General features: G+C 25.7%; 1 protein-coding gene across 1 annotated transcript in view; it reads left to right on the top strand.

Annotated features, from left to right (window-relative positions):
* Positions 1–21,929, top strand: part of LOC127284168 (acetylcholine receptor subunit alpha-like) — a 36,413-nt gene that overhangs the window by 13,046 nt on the left and 1,438 nt on the right. The window contains exons 2-12 of the mRNA XM_051309482.1: positions 4,557–4,675; positions 6,939–7,078; positions 7,238–7,282; positions 12,741–12,850; positions 12,930–13,110; positions 16,167–16,282; positions 18,094–18,262; positions 19,422–19,558; positions 19,627–19,746; positions 20,107–20,289; positions 20,355–20,568. Coding sequence (XP_051165439.1) covers positions 4,624–4,675; positions 6,939–7,078; positions 7,238–7,282; positions 12,741–12,850; positions 12,930–13,110; positions 16,167–16,282; positions 18,094–18,262; positions 19,422–19,558; positions 19,627–19,746; positions 20,107–20,289; positions 20,355–20,568 — 1,467 coding nt within the window. The 5' untranslated portion in view covers positions 4,557–4,623. The remainder of the gene's footprint in view (positions 1–4,556; positions 4,676–6,938; positions 7,079–7,237; positions 7,283–12,740; positions 12,851–12,929; positions 13,111–16,166; positions 16,283–18,093; positions 18,263–19,421; positions 19,559–19,626; positions 19,747–20,106; positions 20,290–20,354; positions 20,569–21,929) is intronic.

Raw genomic sequence — 21,929 nt, forward strand, 5'->3', positions numbered from 1 at the left:
AAAGGTTTCCCCTTTGATACAAGGTTTTCAAGTGTGAATAATTAATGGTTATAGCTTGTGACAAATCTCTAGTGTATAGAAATTAAAGAAAATTTAAGCCACGAGACTTCAATTTAATGATATAAATGTAGAATAGAAAAATTTTCCAGAAAGATAAAAAAAAAATTTTTTTACAATTTAAAAACCATGGTAACCGTTGCTATGGTGATTGTTACTATGCTAACTATTGTTAGGTAACCGTTGCCTATACACCGAAAAAACGATATTTTAATTTTAAGAATTTTCAACTTATTTTAAGAATATGCGAGACTTAAATAGGCCCAACGAATATATTCTTAAATTAAGAATAGAATCTTCTTATATTAAGAATATTTTCTTAGAATCACTTTTTTAGAATATAATCTTAAAATTAGTATATTTTCTTCTTGTATCAAGAAATATACTTTTAGCAGTTTTAAGAATATACTATAAACTTAATTTAAGAATGGTAAATACTTAATTTTAAACCAAAATATACATAATTTCAAATAAAGAAAAAGTACAGCATTTTTATTTTAAAAATATTACTTTTATTAAAGTTTTCAAAAAAGAACACAATTTTAATACTTAAAGACAATGTTAACCAATTGTCGAACATTTTTTTCAATTTGGGATCACAAAAACTTAAATTACGTAGATAAGATTATGAAACCGCAATAATATTTTTTTTATAAATTTTTAAACGTGAAAAATTAAAACTAAACAACTATTATTACAATTGTAGAGAACAATACTATGATTGTCAAAAAAAAACACTCCGACGCGCACGACGACTCGTTAGTCAATGGCGACGCGAACAAGCTAGCAGCACGTCAATTCTAGCGCATATTCTTGTTTTAAGAAGAAAAAGATTTAGTACATAGAAAATATTCTTAAAGTTAGAATCTGCTTAAGAATATTATTAAGAATATTTATGTAAGAATAAAACATTCTTAAAACTAGAATATTTTAAAAATATTTTTAAGAATATTTTTTTAAGAAAATAATAATCTTAAAACTAGAATACCGTTTTTTCGGTGTAGTGATCGTTGCTATTGGTTGTCGACGCAGAGTGGGGAAAAAAGTAGGCGGAGCTCCTCATGTTCCTGTGAAGACTAGGCTGAATAGGCGGAGCCAATAGTAATTCTATTGGTTGTCATTGTGGAGTGGGGGATAGAGTGGGCTGAATTTCTTAGAATTAAGTAGGCGGTAGTTAATTATAATTCTATTGTCACCGAAATGTAGAGGGGGAAGTGGGCGTTGCTATTTTCAATTCAACAAATCAAATCGAAAAGCGGAGCCATCAAAGTGATCTATATCTATAAATTCTCGAAATATTGTAATACACGAATGATGGTTTTGAGGCTTATCTGATTCTGATACGCATTCCATCAATTTGGCATATATAACATATTGTCAGATTGGTGAGTAAAATTTCCAAGGGAGAATAATAATCCATAAGGATCGATCTTGCGTGACGGGAAATGTGAATACTTCTCTCTCTCGCTCTTTGTGGAGCTGTAGCAATATATGGTGGACGAGGATTTAAAGGGTAATACGTGGAGCTGTAAGAGAAAATAGGGTGGGTTTTGAGTGGCAGCCACTTATTATTATCGTATAATCAGCTATGAGGTGAGTTGAGGTCGAGCGAGTGCCAATATCCGGTAATATGCACATGCAGCCCAGTTTTACCAACATTCGGTCAGCATTATGCTCTCTTCCGTATTTCTCTCTCTCTCTCTCTCTCTCTTTTTTTCTCTACCCCCAGTGAAAATTTATCCTCAGTCATTTTTTTCTCGCAGCATCTGTGATGACACTAAATGCTACTTTCAGAATCGGAACATTCTTACCACTCTACTCCTTTATTTTTTATTTTCATCCCATTTTTTTAGGTTTTCGAAAATAATTTACGCATAATTATCCATGAGTAGTGTGTAAATTAATTTTTTAATCATTAAAACTTTTTTTTTTTAATATTAATATTTAATGAAATATTGTGCAAGAATATGAAAAAAAATTTTTGATTTAAAACGAAATAATTAAATGTTAAATTATTCATTTTTTTTTTTTTTTATTAATATTTCGGAAAATGAAGTATTTTCAGTAATTGAATATGACAAGAAAGAAAAGAAGAAGAAGAACAAAAGATCGTCATTTTGTCTTGGAAAGAAATTCTCTCATTTTGGTCACGTATTTGTCAAAAATTCAATTTAAGAAATATTCTAGCTTCGAATAATTACTCTGAATCATTAAAAAGAAAAATTGTTTCAATTTCCAATTGTTATTTTTTGATTAACAGTAATTAAATTTATAATTACATATATTGAAAATATTGACAAATTTTTTTTGTGCAAAAATTAAGAGGGCGCAAAATGAGTCGAAATGAATTAAAATGTAAAAGACCAAATAAATAACAATGAAAATTATTTTACAATTAAGAAAGAGAATTGCAGTATATTTAATTTAAAGTACCTTAGCTCATCAATTTGAGTTTTATGATTTATTATATATATACTATTTTGCTCTGAATTACATGGTTCATCCATCAGTGTTTCATGATAAAAACTTATTCTATACCTATACTAACCGTTTTGTCAACGAGAAAAGTTCCCCACATGTGAGTGACATAACAATTACTGCATGGGAAGTCACCGTCAAATCATAACAAGAGGGTAAGAGAGAGAGAGAGAGAGAGAAAAAAAAATTAAATATTTCCTAAGGCAAAATTATTCGAGTTCTTTTCTTTCATATATGAGCAAAAAGAAGAGAAAAAAAAAGACAGTGACTGACATAAGGTCATAGATTAACTTCCCTCTTTCATTTTTTTCTACTTGATTTACGAACTCCAATCCTAAAACGTCACAAATATATATACTACATATATAAAAATGAAAAGCTTAATTGAATTTTTTCACCTAATGAATATTAAAATTTTGCAGAAAAATTTCTTTCCACAGACGTGATAATATTATTTTATTACATAATTTTTTTTTTTACTAGATATTTTGAAATTCACCGAGTGTATTCATTCAAGCGAAAAGAATAATTTTTTTTTACTACACTGAGAAAAATTTTTAGTCAAAGCAATCAAAATTTGTTTAATCCACCAAAAAATTTTTCTTGGTATTTAAGCAACTAAACTATTTGTTTGAGTCAACCAAAAAAATTGGTTGAGTTTTTTTGTTGGCATAACAAAAATGTTTGGTTGATCAAACAGTTTTTTTTTTGTAAAATTAAATACCTTATACCTTATTTCTTTTCTTTTTATCTTTTTTATTTATTTCATTATTTATTTATTATCAATTTTACAATTGAATTTATATTTAACCAATTGAAATATTTGTGGACTTTGAAAAATCTCATCTCCACCTGGGATCGAACCTCTGTTTTATAAAACTGAAGGTCGGGAGCAACCAAATTTTGCTTAGGACAACAAACGATCATTTGGTTTTTTAAACCAAACTATTTTGTTGTGTCATATTATTTTGTTGTGGTAACCAAATTTTGGTTGGAATTTAAAAATGTTCAACCAAATAATTTTGTTGGCCTAACCAAAGTTGAGATAACTCTACGACTTTGTTTCAGCCAACCAAATTTTCGTTACAAGAACCAAAATTGCCTAACCAAACGATTTTGTTGCAAACACTAAATTTCTTTTCTCAATGTATTAATATTAAAAAAAAAAAAAAAAAATTTAAATCATTTTAAAATAAATTGCAATAGAAAAAAAAATCAAAATATGAATGAATGAATTAAAGTAGATGAGAGTTAAAGTCAAAGCAATACAATTTCATCTGTGGAAAATATAATTTTTCGAGGCGGAAAATAAAAATGTATATGTATATATATTTTTTATATAAGAAAGAGAAGAAGAGATAGAACCAAAAAAAAAGTCACGAAGCGAAACTTCTCTTGAATAAATGGGAATGTGTGTATATATGTAGTTGTGTTTTCATTTTTCTTTTTTAATTTAAAACCCCTCGGATTCGTTCTTTTTTCTTTATGCCATGCTGGATAGTTAGTGCACACGCGTTTTTAAAATACTCGACGCGAAATATAATATATGATCTCTCTCTTTCTCTCTCTCTCTCTTTTCGCAATTTAAAGTAGAAATTATTATAAGTATAATTGTTCTAAACAAATCATGTAGCCTACCCGTTTTTTTTTTTTGTTAGAAAATAACTCTTTCCATTTTTTACACATTCTTAACACATTTTCAAATATAATTAATTTCACACATAATTTTACCATTATATTATAGAATTATTATTATTATTATTATTATTATTATTATTTTTACTTTTACTTTTTTTTATTATTATTTTATTACTATTTTTAAATTATTATTTTTATTGTATTTAAAAATATATGTTATTACTTTTAAAAAATAAAATTTTCTGAAATGATTTTTGTTTCCTATGATAAATTATATCATTTATTGGCATCTATATATATATGATGACATTATTTACACTGTGGTCGATTTATCTTTTTATTTAACGTAATTCTTTTTTCTTTTTTTTTTGTCTGCCTTTAAGTGTGAAAACTGAAGGATCGAGAGGACGAGAAGGAGGAGAAATGAGGCGGACGTGACGTCACAATGACATGATGAAGAGCCTGGTGGGGATCATGTGGATAGTGTTGGTGCTCATATCAGGTATATATATATATAATTATATAGATCAAAAATTTAATCGAAAAAATAAACCATTTTTCTTCATTTATAATAAACAATAGTTTATACGTATATATATTTGGATTTCAATAAAATAAATCAGATTATTTTGTAATCAAGAATCATTGAGTGATTATCTACTCAAAGTAGATTCCTGTTACCGACATTTATCGACATGCACAAAATCGATAGAAAAATCAAAAAGAATTAACCTGTTTTTTTTCTACACATAAAATACAAAAGTTATATATATCTCTCGCATAAAATTTGCGAGGTAAATTGATCTTTAAAGAACCTCTTGGATGGATTTAATTTCATATAAAAAAAAAATCGAACGTAATATTGAAGAGTACCGAGCACGAATGCTTGGCATTTGCCAATAATATAGACGTTTTATAGTCATTAATTGAAACTGCAGACAATATATATATATATATATATATATATATATATATATATATATATATATATATATATATCCCACGTGTCTTGTGAGTATAGAATCATCTCGTGGGAGTATTTCCGGTTTCTCCAAGATCAGCCCGTCAATAGTCGTTCCCTCTCAACAAGATAAACATCTCTGGGGTCCTTTTCGGCTTTTCCTTACACTCACAAATTTTCCCTTCTCTCTCTCTCTTTTTTTTTTTTCTTTTGCTTCATGGTTCCTTTATTTCCCACTATCAAGAGTCACATTAGCTCCCATTATCGCACTTCAATTAATATATCCCTTGTTCATTTCCTTTTTATTATATTTTTTTTTCCACACATGTAGAATAATTAGAATTCAATTCAATGCGTTTATAATTTATCATCTCAATTTCACATAAATACATGAGGTATAAGAAATTCAATATTTATTCTGTCATTCTTACTCAGGAATTTCTATTCAATTACTTCTTTTTGAGTCTTAAAAAAAATATTTGTTCCTATTATTATTATTATTATAGAGAATAATTCCAGAATTAGGGAGACGCAATTCGAAATTTTAGTATAAAAATATTGATCTACATATTTATAACTAGAAAAAAACTCGCATTGAAAGATTTTTCTCTATATTCCATTTCACCATCCAAATGACCTTATTTCCATTTTTATGCGATATATATGAGTGCGGATACAAATTTTTATTCGGTATCATAAAAAAAAGAAGTTTTTTGGGAATATTATTAGTTAAAATAAAAGATGACATTGTTCAATATAAATTGAAAATTGGAATTCTAGACGAAACAGTAAATCTTCGCAGTAGAGTGTAGCTGTTTTTTTTTTTATGGAATTGTTACATTTATCCGATTTTTATATTTGAAATCTCTATTCAACGATGAAAAATCCAGTAATATATTCGCATGACTATGAACATCACATTTAAAAAAAAAAAAAAAAAACTACATTTACATATCGTTCAGAATTTTTTTTTCAAATTCTCTTTTCAATCTGAATCAATTTTTTTTTCGATTAATATAACTTGAACTCGATTCTAAATATAATATTCTCTATAAATATCATATTTTTTTTAAAAAATAATATTTTTATTTCAAAATTTCATCGCAAGAAATAATTTTTTGAATAAATTCTAATTCTATAAAACTCTGAGATCGAAATAATGTAAATGTGATAAATATTTTTGGCATTGTCTTGTATAATTAAAGATTAATCAAATAAAGTTCAATGGAGGTTAATTTGCGAAAACCAATTTATCCCATTCATCAATTAAAGCAATTAGCATGGCAGCACTTCGTGCAATGTGAATTGATACTGGTATAGAATGACTATTCTGTTTAAATATTCGCCATTGTGTGTAATGTACATGTATGTATATGTATACTTTAATGGATTTCACAGGTGGATGGATTCTCATAGAACTTCCTTTAGATTGAAAACACACGTAGAATTCTCAGATAAAAAGTGTCGAGACATATTCTTTAATCTAAAAGCTTTTTCACTATCAAAATCATATATATATATAACACCATTTTTCACACAGTCATTCGATAAAAATTTCTCTTTTCCAAAAAAAAAATGTACATAAATTAGAAAATAAAACTTGCAATAATTTCTGATAATTTACTAGAATAATTATTTAAATCACCTTTTTTTGGGAATAATTTAATAAACTAGTTTGAAAAAAATTTTTTGATGTAAAAATTATAGAATTTTAAATGCGAGAAAATTTTTCTAGTATTGAAAAAAATGGAGAAAAAATGATGAGATAAGCTTTAATAAAAAAAAAAAATCCTTTTCTTTACAGGATGCTCAGGGAATCCAGATGCGAAACGATTGTACGACGACCTGCTCTCGAATTACAACAAACTTGTGCGACCCGTCGTGAACGTGACAGATGCTCTGACAGTAAAGATCAAGCTCAAGTTGTCCCAGCTCATCGACGTGGTAAGTTGTTATATTTTCCAAGAGAGATGGATCATTTCCCAATTTACTTAAAAAAAAAAAAAAAAAAAAAATACCCTTCATACAATTTGTCACACAACAAAACCAAATTTCCCGTTTATTTTTTTCATTTTTCAAAAAAAATTCTTTTTTCTGTTTCAGAATTTAAAGAATCAGATCATGACAACGAATTTGTGGGTCGAACAGGTAATTTATTTAAAATATATAAATACAATTTATTTTTCTCTGAGATAAATATATATACTGGGTATAGAACAAATTTAAATTTAGTTTAAAAATATATTTTTTTTTTATAGCGAAATGTGACCTTCAAATTCCTTTTTTTTTTTTTTTTTTATAACTTTGTTTTTTATAATACTAAAAGATCCGTGTTATTTTATGATTCTACTATAAGCAGAGAATCGTAAAAAGTGAAACGTGAAGCATCAACGGTTAGTCATCAAAATAAAAGTATCTATATATTAATCACAAGGGATGAACGTCAAATGTAAGATAGTATAAAACTACTTGAAATAAATCTTCACTGAATTTCTCAAAATCGTAAATCAAATTACTTATTTGCTAATTTGGATTTAAACATTTTTTTTAGAAAAAAAACAAGATGAAAGAAAATTTTTCAGAAAAATGTACAAAACGAAATTGGAAATATATGTAAAAATATGAAAGAAAATTTTTTTTTGATCGCAACATTGGGAATAGACATTGAAGAACATTTTTTTTTTTTTTACACGATTCACTGAAGATTGTGAAAAGTGCTCTCAAATTTTTTTCGACAACTTGTCTCTTTCAGCAGACATGCAACTAAACCCGTAGCCCATTGTTCGTTATGATTCGTTTTCAAGAGTCGCTTATCGTCGTGTTTCGTCGCATTCGCCGAAAATGCAATTCGTCGCCAAAGGAAAAAATCAATGTTCCTCTATCTCTCACTTTAATATATACGGATGAGAATACAATTTCTTCACTGAGAATATATATCCAACCGTATCAGTTATAGCTTAAAAACTTTTCTCTATTTGACCTAAAAAAAAAATCACGATTTTTTTTTTATATAATAAAATAATACCTCCTCATATGATAAGAATGTAAAAATATATAATATATATATATTTGTGTGAAAAACAAATGTCTACTACTATTAAATATAAAATATATTGTGTGTATGTGCAAGAGAGACTTAATAAAGCTTCCATCAAAGAAATTAAATTATTTCCATTTCAGTTGTTTTCATTCCAAAAGACTTCCAACTGGAAATTAGCCAAATTTTTAATGGCTCCAATGAAAACTATATAACTTTTCTCATAACAAATTTTTTTCAATAATAAAAATTCGAGGCAACAAAAAAAAATAGAAAATCTTGAATATTTTCGAATAGTTTAATAATCTAAAAGAAGAATTAATTACAATAATTATCATAATAAAAAGTGCAACAATCCTTTTTGTCCTAACCTAAAATCAAAATTTTCATCCCTAATTGATTATTTTCTTTTTTTTTTTTTTTTTTTTAATCCGACACAAAAATTGATTTGAGGAAAGGAGAAAATTTTCCAGTATATATGAGAAAGAGGATAAGACAAAAACCGACACTTTATCGAAGGATATACAAAATGGCTTTGGTGTCTTCGGTGAACCGAGCAACCTACTTTGAAATATTTGTATGCATATCTAGAAATTCTGGAGAATGTGAGCGATCTTTTGTATATATATATATATATATATATATATATATATATATATACACAACATAAGTCAGAGAAGTTCTTTCTGAAATTCGAAATTCAAGATTTAAACAGACACTTTGTACACTGCATCCTACGAAAATATATACATCAAAAGAGAATTTTTGTTTTATTATTTATTTATTTTTTTTTTCATTTAACTGACATATACTACTGAACATATTTACAAAATATAAATCAAAAATGAATTTAGAAAACTCTTTATGGTTTTTGTACTTGAAAAATTTTCAAATTTTTTTCAAGTTGGACAACATTTTTTTTAGTCACTCTATAAAAATTGAAATTTTTTCACCACAAGTTTCTATATAAAAATTTAAATTTATGTTTCAAAAATTCTCAAAGAAGCAAATTTCTATAATTTTGCAAAAAAAAAAAAAAATAGAATTTTTTTCTTATTTGAGAATTTGTGAATGTAAAATTTAAAAAAAAGAAAAGAAATTAAAACATTAAAAACTGATTTCCCTCGTGCCCGAAATAAAAATACTTATTAAAAGAACTATTAAACAACAAAAAAAAAAATCAATGTGCATAAATGCGAAAATATATGCCTTGGGACTTGAAAATCATGATATTTCGACAAGATAAACATTACCCCTTTTTCTCGTATTATTTTAATAAAAATCCAATTCTCTCGTGATTTAATTTCACTTATATATTGTATATATTACTTTCCAACAAAATTTTACCTTTCAAGTCGTATTATTTCAGTCCTCTTTTTCCCCTTTCTTTAAACAAAAACTTCATTTTGTAAATTTTTCCCACAAGTCGTTAGTAAAATATTTTTCCATTAAGTGATTAACGATAATTAAAAAAATGTTATTTCAATACAAATATTTTACTATAAAAATCAATATAATTTAAAAGAACACAAATCGTTTTTTTTTTGCATATCTAAAAGAATTATAAATTTTAATAAAAGAATTACTTCTCGATGGTATAAAATAGTGTAGAATTTTTTTTGTTTTTTTCTTTAATCAAGAAAGTAAATTTTTAAGTGGATTTTAAGTGCTTTTTGTATTTAATGGAACGGTTCATAAATTGCACCTGTGTTTTATCCTCAAACATGTGTAAAATCATGTTGCAATTAGATGTGAGAACCGAGAGTAAATCTATTACACAATAGCAAAAGCTTCCGAGGATAATAGTACCTCACACACACACACGTATATAATATATATAAAACAATAGAACATCCCAAGATAGATATTTCTCATTATAAAAATGTATATAATATATCTAAAACCGAAATCAAATATATATGTATTTTTAATACACTGCAAAATTTTTCATTCCAATTTCGTAAATTATTACCATAAATATATATATTATATAATTTCCTTAAAATATGAAATAATTTTTAGACAAATTTACGTTTATCGATAATATTTTTATCCTCGATTTTTTTTTCAAATTAATAAATAATATAAATAGAAAATATAATAACTTTTTCAAAATATTCTGAATATAAATAATATTTTTACGTAATAAAATTATTTATCCCACACAAATTTAAAAGTATCAAATTAATACCAAAAATATCAAATTGATACAAAATTTTTATATCAATTTGATATTTTTGGTATCAATTTGATAATTTTAAATTAGTGTGCCAGAATGGCAAAAAAGTTTCTTTTCAATAATGATAATAATAAAAGAAAAAAAAACACTCTTAATATAATTGGGCATTAAATTTTTAAATCAAAAGCTCAACTTTAACGCAGTTTTCAAACCACGAGAAGAAAAAAACTTGTAATCCTTAGATTCTTTTTTTTTATATTTTCTTAACTTAAGTGATCATAAAAATAGACGACCTGGAAATTTAAGTTGAAGTGTAATATAACACATTATATAATAATTATTGCTTAAAATGATAAATTATTGTTCGATATATATTTCTTTCGATTTATTGAGATATATAAATGGGGAAAAATTATTTTTATGAATAAAAGTCAATGATAGAGAGAGAGAGTCTGTTTTTCCAAACTTATCCCGTACTCTTGGCGGCGCGCACTTTACGAGCTTTTTTCATTAATATCAGATATCGGTGTATCAGTATCACTACCGGCTTTCAAACCTTGGGAAAATCGTTAACTTGCCTCATTTTTTTTTATAGCCTCCTTACTCTTTTTCCAATATTGATGATTTGAGTTTTCTTTCTTTCTTTCTTTTTTTTCTGCATTGAAGACTTCATTTATTTATTTTTTCATTTCCGTCCTTTTTATATATATATATATATATATATATACTTTTTTCCCCCAACAAATTTTTTGAGATTTTTCAAATTTTAATTTGTAATACAAATTGCTTTTATGTTATTTTTTTTTCACCATCCAAAAAATAATTAACTACAAATTTGTTTGAAAAACAAAAAAAAAAAAAAATTAAATTTTTTTTTTTAAAAGAAAATATTACCCGCAGTTTCTTATAAGACAAAGAGAATTGTGGAATAGGTTATATATATATGAGTGAAATCTTCAACATATATAACAGAGGGAATTCCCGTATAAGTAGACAGTATAAAGAAAGGTGAAACGTGAATAGCATAATTCAGTTTTCAACACACGGGATTCTCTTTGCACTTTGCAAGATGTATTAAATATTAAGCATGAGCTTTTAAAAGAAGTATATATTTCTCTTTTAAGAAAAATTAAAAATTTCTTACGTTATAAAATATATTCTTTATATATATATATATATATATATATATAGCCCCTTACGTAATGCAAGCTTCCTATCATTCGTTTAATAATAAATATGACTCGATAAAATTCTACGATAATCTTTATAATTTTACAGCGAGTTACGCGTTTATTTTACAGTCTTGTATATAATAATATAAAGTATCCGATATAAATTCATTGGAAAATTTATACTCCTAGCCATCTGGTTTTTTTTTTTTTTCTCAATTCGAATTGTATTTCTTTTTTCCTTATTACAATTTTTCTTTGTTTTAAATTAAAAACTTTTTCTCTCTCTCTATATATATATAACAAAATACCAAGATAAATATAAAACTATCTTTACAATTATGAGATAATTACACAGTAGAAAAAAATCTCGTCTTTAAAAAAAAGAAAAAAAAAAAAAAAAAACTTTAAAAAAGTTCTTTACCTGTTTTTTTAAATTTATTAGTATCAGAAATGTACATAGTTTGAAATTTCGACTTTGATAATAAATTTAATTAATATTTTTTATAAAATATTTATTATTAACTATTATTATTATTATTATTATTATTATTATTATTATTATTATTATTATTATTATTATTATAAATATATTTATACTATATTATAAAATATAACAAAACTGTAAAATAAAGTAAATGTTAAAAATATTCTGAATAAAAAAAATATATATATATAGATGCGTAAAACATTTCCTACAATTTTGTACAGTTCGCGTGACAAGAGTGCATTCAAATAAAACTTCCGGATTTTTTTGCTTTATTTTTTAAAGCAATGCCTCCAGGAAAATCTACGAAATACTAGAAGCCTTGAGTTACGACCGTAGAGATACGAGTCTCGTGTTACGGTTACAGGGTTGTTTCAAAGTGTTAGACAATCCCGTCGACACTATTCCCCGCATCTCTCATGCTTCTCGTAAAAGCACATGTAGTAAGCTATTTTCCGACACTGTGTTAGAAAAAAGAAAAAAAAAAAAATTAGATTTTCACATTTTGTTTCGTTCTCTACAATATATTTTTTCTCCCCCTACAATTTTCAATTATAATTGCACTGGAAACAAAACATTTTTTTTTACTTGAGAAATTTTTTTCTATTTAAAGTAAAATAATTAATAATTATTTGTATTTAAAATATTTTTTTTAGAAAAAAAAAATGTTCATTTAATTATATATTAGAAAAATAAATTTTTTTTTAAAAAAAAGGGAATATTTTATTTTTCAGTCATGGTACGATTACAAATTAAAATGGGATCCCAAGGAATACGGTGGAGTGGAAATGTTACATGTGCCCTCTGACCATATTTGGAGACCTGATATAGTTTTATATAACAAGTAAGTGATAATGAAAAAATAAGAAAAATTTGTTTTCAATTAATTACCCTCTATTTTTTTTTCTTTCTTTCTATTTTAGTGCCGATGGTAATTTCGAAGTGACACTAGCGACAAAGGCAACTTTAAATTACACGGGTAGAGTCGAGTGGAAGCCACCGGCGATTTACAAGTCTTCCTGTGAAATTGACGTCGAATACTTTCCATTTGACGAACAAACATGCGTCATGAAATTCGGTTCATGGACGTATGATGGCTTTCAGGTATGTAAAAAAAAAAAAAAAACATAATTTCAATTATTTTCGTTCAACTCAAAATTTGAGAGTGAAAAAAAATTGAAAATTGCTATTCGAAAACAATAATAAATAAGATATTTAGCGTATCCAATATATTAGAGAAAAGAATTCGATTAAAGTAAATATAAATTTCAATCCAAGGACTTTCGTAAAGTGCCATTTGGATATATATATATATATATATATATATATATATTAATTCTTTGAGAGAAAATTTTATAATGGAAAATCGAAGCGTAAATTCCTGAACATGGTAGTGGACTCGTCACGTGCGAAGGTTCCTTCCCTAATAAGGGAGATATTCCAATTCTGCATTCCACTCATCTTCAAGGTTGGACAGGCATTTCCAGTAAACGCGATTACGTGCCTAGCCTTTAACCCAGATCGCATTAACGTCTTTTGTTTTTTGGTTTTTTCCCCCCCACCCCTATATTGTATAGTTTATTTAACAATATATATTTTTTTTTAATGCTATTATTTTGATACGAAAGTAAAAAAGAATTCCCCTATGGGGTTATTTAGGTCCTTAAGTGAGTCACTTGAGACTTTTCTTTCTTTCTTTTTTATTTAAGTCGAAAAGAACGCTTCAAATGTCAATCATTCTCCCTGCCTTGTTTTCATAAGATAAAGTATTTTGTAAAAGAAATGTAGTTTTTTTTCTCCATCTTAAGACAAATTCACAGAAAATTAAAATGCATTAAAATAAAGCTGCAACGCTTATTATTTTAATCAAATTTTGCTTATTTTAATCTATTTTGGTATTAAAATAAGCTCTCTAAATCTGAATCAGTAGAAATTTTACTAATTTTCATTTTAACTAAAGTTTCAGTTATTTTTTGAAATTTACTAATATAATTAGTTAATATGCAAGCAATATAGAAAATAACTTAAGTAAATCAGTAATTTGTATATAACATAACCTTTAAAATTAACTGTTAAATCAGTCCCTCATAACAAAAGGATATCCATATCAATGGTCGATATCCTAGAATGGTCCCCAGGATATCTTGGGATATCCCTAGGATATCCAAACCGCCGGTCTGTGGGACATCAACAGGACATCCCTAATACATCCACAAAATATCTATTGGATATTATATCGCAGGATATCCCTGGGTTATCATCAGGATTTCCGTGGGATATTCTTATGATATTCCAGGGGATATTTAATATCTCAACATATATTTTTAAAGGTTAAAATTTTTAAGCTAATATAATGAATAATAATTTATAATAAAAACAAAAATCTTATGAGCTTCTAATTTATTTTAAATGAAGATTTGAAACGCATTTTTCAATGTTTTTAAATAAACTCATGCACTTAATGTTTAATTAATATTAATAGTTATTCGTTATTTGTGGGGAAGAATTTATATTGTTTAAAGACAATTTATTTTCTGACAATATTAAGCATATGAATGAAAAAATGAATCACGAATGAGAAAAAAATTAGTTAATAATTTTTCAAATTAAACAACTTTCTTGAAAAACAAGTTGCATTTTATTTTTTTATTTATATAAAATTTAATTCACAGAATATTCTCACTCGTAGTCTCATAATGACTTTAAAAACAGTATCCTGAGAATATCTTCTTGACATCCAGAAGATATACTGAGAATATCCTGAAAATATCTGTGGGATATCCTGACGATATCTATGGGATATCTGGAGGACATTTATGAAAGTCTATAGAGATATCCAGAAGATATCCTGTGGATATCCTCAGATATCCATGGAATATCCAAAGGATATACAAAATTCCGATTTTTTGGATATCCTTAAGAGATCCTTTTGATATCCATAGGACATCCCTAGGATATCTGCGGAATATTATCAATATATCCCAAGATATCTTGTGTTATTAGGGGTAGATTTTGCGGTTGTTGCCATTACTGATTTAATCAGTAATTTATATTTTACTAATTGAATCAGTAAATTTCTACTAATTATCAGTTGCTCAATTCTCACTAATGGCAATTAGTATAGATTTCTACTGCTAATCAGTGAAATATGACTGCTTCAGATTTAGAGAGTAGAAAAATTGGATTAAAATAATATAAGCGTTGCAGCTTATTTTAATGCCTTTTAATTTTCTGTGTTTGCCACATCAAGAAATTGGAAAAATACTCTTAGTTTCTTCATTTTGAAAAGTCAAAATAATAATTGCGTTTCCATCGGAATGCCATTTCAATTTTTCAATTAAAAAAAGAGAATTTCATTGAGCGAAATAAATTGAATTAGTTGATTCAAATTTTTTTCTGAGATTCTATCTTTTCTTTGGATGTAATAAGACATAAATCTTATTATATGATTTAAAATGGTTTTCTTAATTGTAAGATCAAAATTTAAAAAAATTTAATTTTGTCCATTTTTTGAAAAAATTTTGAATTTACTAAAATACAGCTCCACTTTTGGCATTGATAAACTCGTATTACAAAATCCAGTGTAAAAGTGCTTCGTTTAGCTCTTGGCAGCAGAAAAGCCGGCGTATCGAGAAAACATAAGTGGCTTCGTTTTGTCCCGTTATTCAACGATTGAATTTACGGTATAAAAACCCGGGAATATTTTTAAAATAAAACGACGAGGACTATTCAATCAATTCATATATAAATCGTGAATAAAAACTTCATCCAAATCTAATAGTATAGTCTTCTTTTTTTCCTTTCAATATTATATATATATATATATAGTACCGGATACACGATTTATCAAATTACTTAAGTTCCAGTATATTTTTCTTCTTTTCCTCTCGTTATATTTTTTCAACAGAAAAATATATTTTCCATCTTCATAATTATATTCAAATATAATTGCACAATTATCAATTTTTTTAAATTGTGGAAAAAAATATCATATTAAATATTGAAATCTTTTAACTGTTATTTTTTTTCTCCTTTTTTTTTTTTTTTTTTGTTTATTCCAACTTGAAATGGAGAATTGGAATCTCTTTGGGTTTTAAAAGCAAAGAGTTGTCAGAATATTCTGTCGATAATGCTTTGAAACAGGACATTTTACATTCCAGGTCGACCTGAGGCACAACGATGAAATTCGAGGCAGTAATGTTGTGGATATTGGTGTTGACTTATCTGAATTTTATCCTTCGGTCGAATGGGATATTTTAGAAGTTCCAGCCGTTAGGTAATTATCTGTTTAATTTATTAATTAATGTTTCCCATATACGAACAATAGTTTATCATTTTAAAAATTTTTATTATTATTATTATTATTATTTTATTTATTTTTTTTTTTTTACTAAATTATAAGAATTTAAAAATTTTATTTTATATATAATAGAAAAGTTAATTATTTTAATGTCTGTATTCTTTATCATACAAATCAGTGGTATAAGTCAATATTTAGTCAGACTTTTTAAAATGATTGTAATTTCGTCAGTAGTACAAGTCAATATTCAATCATATTTTCTGTTTTCAGTAGTATAAATCGATTTTAGTCAGATATATTATAAGTAAATTAGAAAATCAGTAGTAAAAGTAAATATAAAGTCAGACATTCTTTTTGCAAAAAAAATGATTGTAATTTCGTCAGTAGTACAAGTCAATATTCAATCATATTTTCTGTTTTCAGTAGTATAAATCGATTTTAGTCAGATATATTATAAGTAAATTAGAAAATCAGTAGTAAAAGTAAATATAAAGTCAGACATTCTTTTTGCAAAAAAAAATGATTGTAATTTCGTCAGTAGTACAAGTCAATATTCAATCATATTTTCTGTTTTCAGTAGTATAAATCGATTTTAGTCAGATATATTATAAGTAAATTAGAAAATCAGTAGTAAAAGTAAATATAAAGTCAGACATTCTTTTTGCAAAAAAATGATTGTAATTTCGTCAGTAGTACAAGTCAATATTCATTCATATTTTCTGTTTTCAGTAGTATAAATCGATTTTAGTCAGATATATTATAATTATAAGTAAATTAGAAAATCAGTAGTAAAAGTAAATATAAAGTCAGACATTCTTTTTGCAAAAAAAAAATGATTGTAATTTCGTCAGTAGTACAAGTCAATATTCAATCATATTTTCTGTTTTCAGTAGTATAAATCGATTTTAGTCACATATATTATAAGTTAATTAGAAAATCAGTAGTAAAAGTAAATATGAAGTCAGACATTCTTTTTGCAAAAAAAAATCATTGTAATTTCGTCAGTAGTACAAGTCAATATTCAATCATATTTTCTGTTTTCAGTAGTATAAATCGATTTTAGTCAGATATATTATAAGTAAATTAGAAAATCAGTAATTATAAAGTCAGACATTCTTTTTGCAAAAAAAAGGATTGTAATTTCGTCAGTAGTACAACTCAATATTCATTCATATTTTCTGTTTTCAGTAATATAAATCGATTTTAGTCAGATATATTATAATTATAAGTAAATTAGAAAATCAGTAGTAAAAGTAAATATAATGTCAGACATTCTTTTTGCAAAAAAAAATGATTGTAATTTCGTCAGTAGTACAAGTCAATATTCAATCATATTTTCTGTTTTCAGTAGTATAAATCGATTTTAGTCAGATATATTATAAGTAAATTAGAAAATCAGTAGTAAAAGTAAATATAAAGTCAGACATTCTTTTTGCAAAAAAAAATAATTGTAATTTCCTCAGTAGTACAAGTCAATATTCATTCATATTTTCTGTTTTCAGTAGTGTAAATTGATTTTAGTCAGATATATTATAAGTAAATTAGAAAATCAGTATCAAAAGTAAATATAAAGTCAGACATTCTTTTTGCAAAAAAAAATGAATGTAATTTCGTCAGTAGAACAAGTCAATATTCAATCATATTTTCTGTTTTCAGTAGTATAAATCGATTTTAGTCAGATATATTATAAGTAAATTAGAAAATCAGTAGTAAAAGTAAATATAAAGTCAGACATTCTTTTTGCAAAAAAAAAAAAAAAAAACATTTCTATCATTTTTTATTTTTAGGAATGAAAAATTTTATACGTGTTGCGATGAACCCTATCTCGACATCACGTTCAACATTACCATGAGGCGAAAAACACTTTTCTATACTGTCAATCTCATTATTCCTTGTATGGGAATATCTTTTCTCACAGTGTTGGTCTTTTACCTTCCCAGTGATAGTGGCGAAAAGGTAAGTGTAATTTATCACTCTCAAAGTTTACAAAAATAATTATTTCTAATTTTCATTGTAAATATTTTTCTTTTTCATTCTAAAATCAGGTTATTATAAATTCAAAAAGAAATTATTACAGAAATCATTCTTTTTTTAAAAAAAACAAAAACCTATTTTACTATTGAAAGCAAAAAAAAAAAAAAAAATTCGCGTATATAAAAGGCTACATGAAAAATCCATTCAATATGTCAATTTTCTTTTTTCAATAGCTCCTCTGAGTATTCAGAATAGAGCAAATCAATGTACAATAACAAAATATCAAGAACCACGTTAAAAGACATAAAAAAATATATTCTTATTTATGTATATAGTATTAGAAAAATAAAACTCACCGTTGATCGTAGATTCTCTTTGAAGATGCCAAAGATTATTTTCATCTGAAAACAAAAAATAAATCATATTTAAAATATTATAAAATATAACATTAAATTTATTTCAATAAAATTAAAATTAAATATTTATTTTGTGAAAAAATCGATTTATTGTTTTTAAAAAAAAGCAATATAAATAAAAGTATCTCTAACTACAAAAAAGAAAAAAGTGAAACAAGAAATTTGCAATTTTAAAGAGATTATATAAAGTTTATATTAATATCAAAAGAAGACGAAAGTATATAAGAATGAGAAAAGGTAGATTTTAAGACAAGAATATGACAGTTAGAGCAGAAAGGTCAGGACAAAGAGCAAACCGTGCTTTTTCCTCAGCTGCATGCACTTTTAGAGCACAATAACTTTTGCATCCCTCGACCTCCATTCAACGATCTCTTGACCTCGAACTGATAACCAAAGTGTTCGTAGGTCGCTTTATAATTCAGTTATTATATATTATATATAGTCTCCAAGCTTCCATATATATATATATTTCAGAAGGTCATAAAAATCGTAAGCTTGACAAGTACCTTCTGTCACCCTTAATTTTCAATCTTTTTGTTCTTTAGTTGCAGCTGCTTGGATCCATTAATTTTATTAGACAATATCAGCTTTTGAAAAATGATTCCCTCATTTTTAAGCATTGAATCTGACGAAAATTATATAACAAAAATATTTGATTTTTTTTTTATAAAAAAAAAAGACAAACAAAATAAACCAATTTTGTTTCAAAAAATTATTATTTTCAGGTGAGTCTCTCCATTTCGATTCTCCTATCACTGACTGTGTTCTTCCTTCTGCTCGCCGAAATCATTCCACCTACTTCACTAGTGGTACCTCTTCTTGGAAAATTTGTCCTCTTCACAATGATCCTCGATACATTCAGGTAAAAATTTTTTTCTTATTTTTATTAAATTTCTAAGTAAGAAAAATAAAATATTCCTTTTTTTCCAGCATCTGTGTGACTGTGGTGGTTCTCAATGTGCATTTCCGATCGCCTCAAACACATGTAATGGCACCGTGGGTCCGACGCGTTTTTATTCATATTCTACCCCGACTACTGGTAATGCGCAGGTAATATAGAAAAAAATCGAAAAAAAAAAAAAAAAAAAAATGAAAACAGAATTCAAAGAAAACGCGTTGCCTAAGGGGAATTGCCTTTTAAGTCTTTTTTTTAACTTTCTGGACTTGAAGTCAGCGAAAAATCGTCTATTATTACACTTATATATATATAGCTCTTTGAATGCCTTCGTCTACAAAGCGTTCTTCATCCACAACGCAAAATGCTCTTACACTTAACGATAAGATTAAAGAGAAAAAAAAAATTCCTTATTCCAAGTAAAAGGGTTTATCAATTACTTTTTTTTTTAATTCATATTCTTTTTCATATTTCTTTATTTCCTTTTTTTTCAACTCTCATTTTTTTTTATCTAGGCCGCAATATCAAATAGATAAACGAAGCTACACTGGTCATCGTAATCATAGACTCATGATCAGGACGTGTAATGGTCTCGAACTTCGAGATCCAGCAATTTTTGTCGATCCTTCAGCACCAGAACTTGTAGAGTCATCGGTTCTTTTTCCAAGCCTCGATTCACGAGACGAACTGAATCCTAGGTTTGTTTTTCATCCCCCCCCCCCAAAAAAAATAAATAAAAATTACATTCTTTTTACAATTGCAGGGAAATGGAAGGAGTTAATTTGGGAAGTTCGTGTCGAATTCACGGTACACCAACAAATACTCCGGCTCCACCCCAACAACTGCCTACCGAGGAGAGTGTAGACGCTCTTTGTAAATCTCTTCATCATTGGCATCACTGCCCAGAACTTTATAAAGCCATCGAAGGCATTCGTTTCATTGCTGATCATACAAAAAGAGAAGAAGATTCAACTAGAGTATGTTTTATTTTTTAAAAAAAAATTTAATTTTTCAACAAAAAAAATTCTTTTTTTCAATGTGATGGAAATTTTTTTTTTCCAAATTTCAGGCCTCGGATCGACTTAAAGGCACAAAAAAGTCGTTTTAGTCGATTTATATTAAAAAAAAATCGAAAAAGTCGATTTTTTCTATTTTAACAAAAATAACTTATAGATTTTTAAATAAAATTTTTTTTTTAAATAATAATACTTTTTGGAAGGGTTGAAGTTGAATTTTTTTTAGAAATAATTGAATTTCAAAAGATTTTTTTAATTTTCAGGCAATAATTAAATTTTACAGAATTAAAAATAATTTATCAAATAATTTGAGATAACATTTTTTAAAGGTAATTGAATTTTCAAAGATTTACAATTGAGATTTTTAAAATTAATTGAACTTTAAGTGATTTTTAATTAAAAATTTTGATGATTTCACTAAAAATTTATTAGAAAATGCGGACAAAATAAAATAATTTGAAAATCATTTTTAATTGAAAAATGCTTTGAGATAGTTGAAATTTCAAAGAATATTATAAAAATAGTTAAAAATAATTTAGTTGCCTTAGAGTTATAATATTGAAATTGTTAAATTTCAAAAAATTTTCGATGAAAAATTTTAGAAATAATTAAATTTTAGAAGCTTTTAAATTCAAATTTTTGAAAATAATTGAATTATAATTGAAATTTTGGATAATAATTCAATTATAGTTGATTTTTGATTGAAAATTTTGAAAATAATTGAATTTTCTTTGATTTTGAATTGAAATTTTGGGTAATAATTTAATTTTAATTGAATTTGAATTGAAAATTTTGAAAATAATTGAATTTTAAGATTTTGAATTGAAAATTTTGAAAAAAATTGAATTTTCTTTGATTTTGAATTGAAATTTTGGGTAATAATTTAATTTTAGTTGATTTTTAATTCAAATTTTTGAAAATAATTGAATTATAATTAAAATTTTGGATAACAATTCAATTTTAGTTGATGTTTATTGAAAACTTTGATAATAATTAATTTTGAATTGAAATTTTGGATAATTATTGAATTTTAAAAGATTTTGAATTGAAAATTTTGAAAATAATTAAATTTTCTTTGATTTTGAATTGAAATTTTGGGTAATAATTTAATTTTCTTTGATTTTGAATTGAAATTTTGGGTAATAATTTAATTTTAATTGAATTTAAATTGAAAATTTTGAAAATAATTGAATTTTAAAAGATTTTGAATTGAAAATTTTGAAAACAATTGAATTTTATTTGATTTTGAATTGAAATTTTAGTTAATAATTTAATTTTAGTTGATTTTGAATTGAAATTTTTGAAAATAATTAAATTTTCTT

Source organism: Leptopilina boulardi, unplaced genomic scaffold (assembly GCF_019393585.1).
Source record: "Leptopilina boulardi isolate dan_hultmark-lab unplaced genomic scaffold, ZJU_Lbou_2.1 LbouV2_32, whole genome shotgun sequence".
NCBI lineage: Eukaryota > Metazoa > Arthropoda > Insecta > Hymenoptera > Figitidae > Leptopilina > Leptopilina boulardi.